This window comes from Hyaena hyaena, unplaced genomic scaffold, assembly GCF_003009895.1.
Source record: "Hyaena hyaena isolate Hyena2069 unplaced genomic scaffold, ASM300989v1 scaffold_1310, whole genome shotgun sequence".
Taxonomy (NCBI): Eukaryota; Metazoa; Chordata; class Mammalia; order Carnivora; family Hyaenidae; genus Hyaena; species Hyaena hyaena.
Window position 1 is genome coordinate 211,100 of NW_024081920.1, and position 8,613 is coordinate 219,712.

General features: G+C 38.8%; 1 protein-coding gene across 1 annotated transcript; it reads right to left on the reverse strand.

Moving 5' to 3' along the window:
* Nucleotides 1-1,199: 1,199 nt before the first annotated feature.
* On the reverse strand, nucleotides 1,200-2,138 carry LOC120224937 (olfactory receptor 52J3). The gene has a single exon (XM_039223176.1). The coding sequence runs from the start codon at nucleotides 2,136-2,138 to the stop codon at nucleotides 1,200-1,202; it is 939 nt and encodes a 312-aa protein (XP_039079107.1).
* Nucleotides 2,139-8,613: the final 6,475 nt, after the last annotated feature.

Consider the following 8,613-nt stretch of genomic DNA (forward strand, 5'->3'; position numbering starts at 1 on the left):
TAATTCTACAGATATTTTTATTAACCATTTTATTTGAGATGAGTTGCAATGTTAAAAGTCATTAATTCATAAGCTACAGGAACAAAGCACTGTGTTATACTTTAGTTTCTCTTTTAAAAAGTCTGAAAAAATTAATATAAAGCAATATGATGAGTTTGATGATGCAAAAAGCCAAAGCTTGGTCTTTGGGAAATATTATTATTGAATCAACTGAAAGGCTTCAGTAGTATCCCGAAAAGTGACCATTCATAGGTTAGTGTGAGAGCTTGTACATCAAAGTCAGTGAAGGAACTAGAGATAGATTATGGGTCTAGGATGAGAGGCCTTGTATTTGAGGATGGAGTATTTTGGAGTCAGATGTGGATTGAGAGAACAAACGTGAATGAAGTAATAGGCAGAAGCCAGCATGCATCACATAGAGAGAAATATCATGCATAATTCAATTATGACTACACTGTGCCTATGTTATGGGCCTGAATACAGAGAGACAATCAGTGATATGGTACAGTTGATATTAGTAAGAAATAGTTTTGAAATTACATGTTTGTTTTGGCTATCATCCCACTGAATCTTGCATGTTTGGCAGATCATTCCACTTCCAGCTACAGTTTTGGCAATGATTTTTTTTCAATCCATGAACTTGGCTTTGTAAAAATCATGTAACAGAATGCAAGCTCCTCAAGGCCAGCCATTTTCTGTTGGTTTAGTTCATGGGTTTACCCCCAGCAATTAGAATGATTAAAGACATACAATAAGCACAAAACAAAGGTAAATTAAAGGAATAATAAAATGAATACATGCATGTGTGAATGAATGAATAAATGAATGAACTGACACATGAAGTAGGATACAGATCAAATTTCTGGTATGACATTTGTCTAATTACAGAATTCAGAAAAACCAATATAATATGTTCTTTACCCAGAAAAAGAGTAGCCTAATGTTATGAAGGAGTCTGCATGAAGGCATGCAGACAGAGGCCATACAGCTCCTTCCAAGATAGCCCATTAGCTTTTGAACTTGAGATCCGGTGAAGTTTCCACAAGTTTCAGAATCCATTAATCAGCAGCTAGGAATAAATCAACTTGTATCTCATCCTGGCAGCAATGGATTAGGATTAGGAGATGTTTGTTAAAGCAAGAACACACAAGTCTTTCTAGATGGATCAAAATCCTTAGTAAAAGAATGTGTCCTGAGTCTTATTTTTTAATAAAGACATGGAGTACTCGCTCTCGTATCTGTTTGGTCCTTACACCATAAATGATGGGATTGAGGGATGGTGGGATAACCAAATAGAGGTTGGCAACAAGAATGTGAATGTAGCGTGGTATGTTGTGTCCAAATCGGTGAGTGAGGAAGGAGAACACTGAAGGGATATAAAAAACACAGATGACCCCAACGTGAGACCCACATGTACTTAGGGCTTTTAAGCGAGCATCCTGTGATGGGAGGTGGAAGACAGCTCGGAGAATGTAAATGTAGGAGATGCCAATAAGGACCAGGTTCAGGACAAAGAAGGAAACCACAAAGAGTCCATAGATGGCATTGATACGGATGTTTCCACAGGACAGTTTTGCAATGCCCATGTGCTCACAGTAGGTATGAGCTATTTCACGAGCCTGGCAAAAGGGTAGGCGGTAGATGAGATAGATCATGGGAAGTGTAAGCAGAACTGGACGAACCACAGTGCACATGCTGATACCCACCAGCACCTGGGATGTCAAGATGGTCCTATAGTGGAGCGGAGCACAGATTGCCACATAACGATCAAAGGCCATGGCCAGCAAGACCTCAGCTTCCATGCCAGTAAAAGTGTGGATCAAAAACATCTGGGCCACACAAGCCCCAAAGTTAATCTCATGAGCATCAAACCAGAAGATCCCCAGCATGCGGGGCACAGAGGTTGTGGAAAGGGCCAAATCAATAGTTGAAAGGAGGGCCAGAAAGTAGAACATGGGCTCTCTCTGCAGGGTCTGCTCCATCTTGATGACTAGCAAAATAGTGGCATTGCCCAGCAAAGCCACCAGGTAAACAGAGCAGAAAGGCAGGGAGATCCAGGCATGGGCCCCTTCTAGCCCTGGGATTCCAACGAGAAAGAATGTGACTGGGTGAAAAATGCTCCCATTGTGGTATATCATGCTGTTACTGATCAAAGGAGTTGAATCTCCTTCCTCTCTAAAGGAAAAATCACACACACACACACACACACACACACACACAGAGAGAGAGAGAGAGAGAGAGAGAGAGAGAGATCAGTAGAAAGATCAGAGGGAGAAGGAGATGCCATGTCAATTGCTAGCTCAGTGCTTCAGCATAGAATTGATGTCATGTTTAATACATCATAGGTCTGTTACTGAAGAACATATATTAGGCATCTCATAGTCATTTGATAACCCAGGTAAGGTCATATTCAGAGTTTTCATTCTGCCTGCTAATTGAGTTACAATCCCAAACATGGAGGCCCTCAGCAAGCTCTGTGAAGATTTCTAATAATTAGAGCTTATCATTCACTTTGAAGAATAAGATGTGATTCCAGTCTGGGAAACACACTCTGGTGAGGTGACACTGGAAACCTCACTGGAAACCTCAAGACTACAGATGAGATCACGTTCCTATACTACTGAGGCAGTCAGAAACACCTTTAAGAAAAGAAAAAAAAAAAAAAAACCTTTCAGCAATCCATAATGAAAATAAATTCTAGATCCATGTAATAGGTACTCACACAATTAAAACCTGAATTCTTCTGACTGATATGTAAAAACTCTGACCCAAGCCAGCAGCCTCTCACAGATACCAAATCATATAATAAAGGCTGGCCCCTTGGGATGCCTGGCCAGAAGCCGAAACAACCATTGTTTATGATTTAGGGACTGCACAGAGTATCAGTTGGGAAAGGGAAACGGAGGGCTCTCTAATGCTATTTTCACACTTTTCATTCACTCTCCACAGCATGTCCAGTGCTCTCAGAGCACTATGAATTTTACCTGTGTTAACTCTGCCACTGTGATGGAGCCAACTCTTGTCTGGCTACTCCTCCTACCAGTTGAAGGCACTGGAAATTTGGGTAGAAAGTCTCAAATGATTTGGGTATGAGAGAAGTTATTTTTTGTAGCTCTCTGGGACAGTCGTGTCTCAATAGAGAAGAATCTACTTCTGCAATGATCTGAAGGAAAGGAGAAAACACTTAAGTAATGCCCTCAAAATGCTACAGAATGAATCAAACCACTCCGAAGGAGGTAAAGGAACTTACCCTGGAATGTATGGGACAGCAATGGTAACTAAAAAAAAGCAGAGATATCCCTGTTTTTGTCATAGCTTGACTTTCTTATTATTCAAATTTTTTTCAATATAGAAAACATACCGAGGTCAGGAAAGAAAAATTTTCATTTGTGAGTTTAGTCCAGCAGAGAAAACACAAGTACTGCAAGGTGCACTGACTTTTATCTGTGTCTAAAAACATAAACACCCTGGCCAGTTAAGAAACCATTGCCTAGAAAGGTGATGGCAAAGGCCAAGGCAAAGAGTGTCCATTATTTATTGGGGAGAAACACTAGGAGTGAACTCTCAACAGCAGCGCTTTACTGGCTTCATTCCATCCTACTGACATAGAAATTTATGGGGACATAAATTTATGGGGACAGGATGCTATTAAATTCACTGGATCTTCCTGAGACTTTTAAAGACAATCTTATCACCTTTTAATGATATAACTTTGTTTTTCCTGCCTAGTGAAGTTGGCCACTTGGTCCAGTTCTCAGCCTGCCCTGCCCATGTATCTCTGCTTTTACTGCCACGACTATTCACCAGATCCCAGCAGTTGGTCACCTTTTTCTTCCATAGGAATCAACACTCACACACAGCATCAAGTAGCACAGCCCTTATACTCTCTCTGAGCAGTGCATGGAGGGTCCCTTTATGCTAGGCTTCTAACACCCAAGGGATATTTCTAAGAAAACATTCCAGTTTAATCCCAACTTTACACAGAGATCTGGGATCAAGTCCTCAGAGACTGCCCACAAACCTCTAGATTCTATTACCCAAACAGAAAACCCCAAGGAACATAGAAGCACACGGAAGTATATATAAATAAAAGTTGAAGAGTAGGGATGAAACGTATAGTTATTGTCATCTTTACTTGACACATGTGACAATAGATACACTGTATCTCCATGTGAATGTGACTATGTGACCCAGCTCTATGACTTAGTGACATTCTACATATAGAAGAAGCTACCTAATTTCAGTTCAAATATTTGAACTAGTATAGAAAGCTTTTTCTCTGGCTTTAAATTTTATTCTTTCTCTTTACTAAATTTTTACCAACCTCTTCTCATATAACTGCTTGAGTTTCCCCAAGTAGCGGTGAGCACATAGAGCCATGATCCATTTTCCACACACTTTCCTGTGCATGAATTCCCTCTACAACCACAATTTCACCTGTACAGACTGCAAAAGACTCATTGATAAGTGCCTGAATTTCAATCCTGGAGCCAGAGTGCTGGTGTTCAAGTTCTGGTTATGTCACAGACTAACGGCATGACTTTGTGTGACTTAAGTATCATTTATGTGCCTCAGTTTCTTTAACTATAAAATGAGAATCAAGAGAATGCCTTCCTTATTGGGTAGACTTAAGGTATAAATTAAATGCCTATGAGGCATTTAGCACAGTGTCCTGTACATAGTTGTACAGTTAAGTGGCCAATTACAGTTTGTTCCTCCTTCCCCTTGTCCTGCCCCTCCTTTTCCCACCCCTTCTTCCCCTCCTCCTCCTCCTCCTTCATATTCTTATTCTTATTCTTATTCTAGATTTCAGCTCACAAGAACAGCTCCATAGATATTATTCATGCAGAAAAATTAAAAAAAAATTCTTTAATGTTTTATTTATTATTGAGCTAGAGAGAAACAGAGCATGAGCAGGGGAGGGGCAAAGAGAGAGAGGGAGACACAGAATCCAAAGCAGGCTCCAGGCTCTGAGCTGTCAGCACAGAGCCCGATGCAAGGCTCGAATTCACAAGCCGTGAGATCATGACCTGAGCCCAAGTCGGTCGCTTAACCGACTGAGCCACCCAGGCACCCCCATGCAGAGCAACTTGAGGAATCACTTACCGATCAGTAACTATATGACCATTTTTCTTATAAAATCCTAATAATATTAAATATTTTCTATTCAAACTTCGGAACCAATCATGTATATATCATGTAGATCTCATTAGAATGTGATTTTTTGGATTAAAAAATTATATCTCATGGTGCACCCAGGTGGCTCAGTCTGTTAAGGGTCTGATTCTTAATTTCAACTCAGGTCATGGTCTCATGGTTTGTGAGATCAAGCCTCGTGTGAGGCTGTGCGCTGACAGCACAGTGCCTGCTTGGGATTCTCTCTCACTTTCTTTCTGTCCCTTCCCCACTCTCATGCATGAGAACACAATCTCAAAATAAATTTTAAAAAATTATATCTATCACACAGTTGAAGTTTCTGGGAAGCTCCCTAAGATAGCATTTAAGCTTAAGAAACAAATCCTTGATGGGGTGCCTGGGTGGCTCAGTTGGTTAAGCAACTGACTCTTGATTTTGGTTCAGGTCCTAATCTTGCAATCTGTGGGACTCTGCACTGACAATGTAGAGCCTGCTTGGGATTCTCTCTCCCTCTCTCTCTGCCTCTCCCTGCTCTCAAAATAAATAAACTTTTAGAAAATAAAAACTATATATAAAAAGAAAATAAATCATTGAATACAAAGTATAAGAAGTAATATCTTCCATTTTACTTTGCCAATCCTCTCCATCATTCTCTACAAACATTAAAGCTATTTCCTGAAAATTTACACTTTTTTTTTTACCTCTACATATATAATGAAATATTCTCTTGGGTCCAATAAGCTCTTTACACATAACCAAAATAGATTTTAAGACACATGTTTAATGGCGCATTTCTTCCTCTGTGAGTATGAACTAGGACACACCAAGTCTTGAGAGCTAAAAGATATCTTGGATCCACAAAGGCATATAACTTTAGGATCAAGATGAGATATAAAATCTCAACAGCAAATACTAGAACAAACTTGGTCCCCAGTGACACAGTTTATTTATTCAAATAACAATTATATAAAACCAGACAAACATCTTTATTGTTGTAAGGCCAATTTATTCTTTTTAATAGTCATTAAAGTGTTTGGACAAAAAACAGTTTAGGTTATCTTTTCAGACACTTACAATGTAAAATATCTCAACAGATGTGGATCTAATTACTTTTTCTCCCCCTCTGAATGACCTCCTAGCGGCCTCGATAATGTAGCTCCAATCTGAACTGGTTGCTTTTCTTTTCTTTTTTTAAATTTCTTTTTAATGTTTATTTATTTTTGAGAGAGAGAGAGAGAGAGAGAGCGCAAGCAGGAGAGAGACAGAGAGAGAGGGAGACACAGAATCTGAAGCAGGGTCCAGACTCGGAGCTGTCAGCATACAGCCTGATGCAGAGCTCAAACTCACAAACTGTGGGATCATAACCTGAGCCGAAGCAGGATGCTTAACTGACTGAGCCACCCAGGCGCCCCTAAACTGTTGCTTTTTGTGTTCCTAGCTGGGAATGCCCTTTTCTACTCTCTTGTTTTGGATCCATTTTTCTTTTTTTTTTTTCATATTTCATGTCTTCTAGGACAGTTCCTTAGTTTTCCCAGAACACATCTTTACATAAATTCCGAAGACAGAATGAATGGTAGGTATAGTTTCAAAATCTTTGTATGACTGAGATATTACTTTGCCTTCAATGATGACTGATATTTTGGATTTGGTCATTATTGGTTACATTGTGTCCCCCTCCCCCCAATTTAATGTTGAAGTCCTAATGCCCAGTACCTTAGAAAATGACTTCATTTGGGAACAGGGTCATTACAGATGTAATAATTTTAGTTGAAATTGGGTCATGCTGGAGTAAGGTGGGTCCCTAATTCTATGTTCTTATTAAAAAAAAAAAAAAAAAAAAAAAAAAGCTCTGTGAGGAAACACATGTCCTCCAGGTTGGCACCATGTAATCCAGGCAGGAGGCACAGAACAGACCCTTTCCAGAGCCCTCAGAAGGAATACTGGTAACACCTCAGTCTCAAGCTTCCAGCCTCCAGAACTGTGAGGAAAGAAATCTCTGTTGCTTAAGCTGCCCAGTTTGTGGTGCTTCATTACTACAGATCTAGCAAACTGATACAGTTATCTTGGTTCAGATGATTTTATAAGCATGTTTACATTTATCATCCATCATCTATATGGTAATCAAGGATTCTGATACCATTATAATTCCTGTTTCTCATAAGTAACCTCTTGTGATTTTTCTTTCCTCTTTGAAATATATTAGTATTATCTCTTTAAAATTCTAAAAACTCATCCTCATTTACTAAAAGAAGTGTGCCTTTCTAAGGTGTGGATTAAAAGTTGGGAAATTAGTTTTGATTAAAAATCTCTTGATTGTCTTTTATTTCTTTTTCTTTCTGTAACTTCTTTTTTGACCATTGGTTTCTAGATGGATCTTTTATGTATATTTTTCTTTATTTCATATTTTAATCATAGTTTCCTTCTTTCTTAATCTTGAGATATTTCTTTGAATTTATTTTCCCATGCTTATACTGATTTTTAAAAATATGTGTGACCACTTAAGAAGCACTCCAGAATTTAAAAACCTTTTCTCCTCTCTGAGTTCCTGAGTTCTGAAGCAAATGAGGGAATTTTTTTTAATGTCAAATAAATGAAGACAAAGGACGTTAACTTCCTTATTGATAAGCTGGTGATTGAGAATCTTGTTTAGATGTATTCTACAATGAAATTCCTAACACAGATCCACTGAATTAGGTAGGCTTTCTAGCCCCATCATAGTCTGAGAAGAGACATCTAAACAAACATACAGTGTATTCTTGTAAGACATAGCAGGAAGCATAATTTGTACTCTTTTTAGGCTGTTGGTTTCCAAAAAAAAAAAAAAAAGACACAAATTAACTGCACTCATTTTTTCTATTTCTCTAAATATATATATTTTGCCTTTATTCTTGTGTATCATAAAATTACATGGAAATAACTTCATCCCTTTCAAGACCTTTCTTTATGCTTTGTTAGGAAAGACCAAATGTAGCTTCAGCCTGGGAATAATTCACCCCATTACTAAAGTAACACTCCTCCACATACCCCGCCAGATATTCTGTTTATTACAAAGTTTCTCTACACTGTCTGTTAAGAGTAAGAACTCTTTTCAGGATGCCTGGGTGGCTCATTTGGTTAAATGTCTGACTCTTGATCTCAGCTCAGGTCTTGATCTCATGGTTATGAGTTCAAGCACCATGTTGGACTCTACACTGGGCTTGGAGCCTACTTATAAAAGGAAAAAAAAAGAATAAGAACTCTTCTCAGTTATCTCTAAGGTCTGAGAATTATTCCATCTGCTCATTTCTAGTGGTTCTTTCCTTGGCCTCAGTAACTCCTTTACATACATATACTGACCAATACACAACTGAAAGCTTCTGAGGAATATCCTGAGATTGTGTGTCTGTCTGCATGCACCTCTCTCCTCTCTGGTGTTCTCTGTAATTCAGGGAGACAATCAAACTGTGGGTTCTCTGCCTCTCTCCATGAGTCAGTACA

Excerpts from the sequence above, each read along its gene's own strand:
- LOC120224937 (XM_039223176.1), bottom strand. The coding sequence starts at position 2,138 with ATGATATACCACAATGGGAGCATTTTTCACCCAGTCACATTCTTTCTC.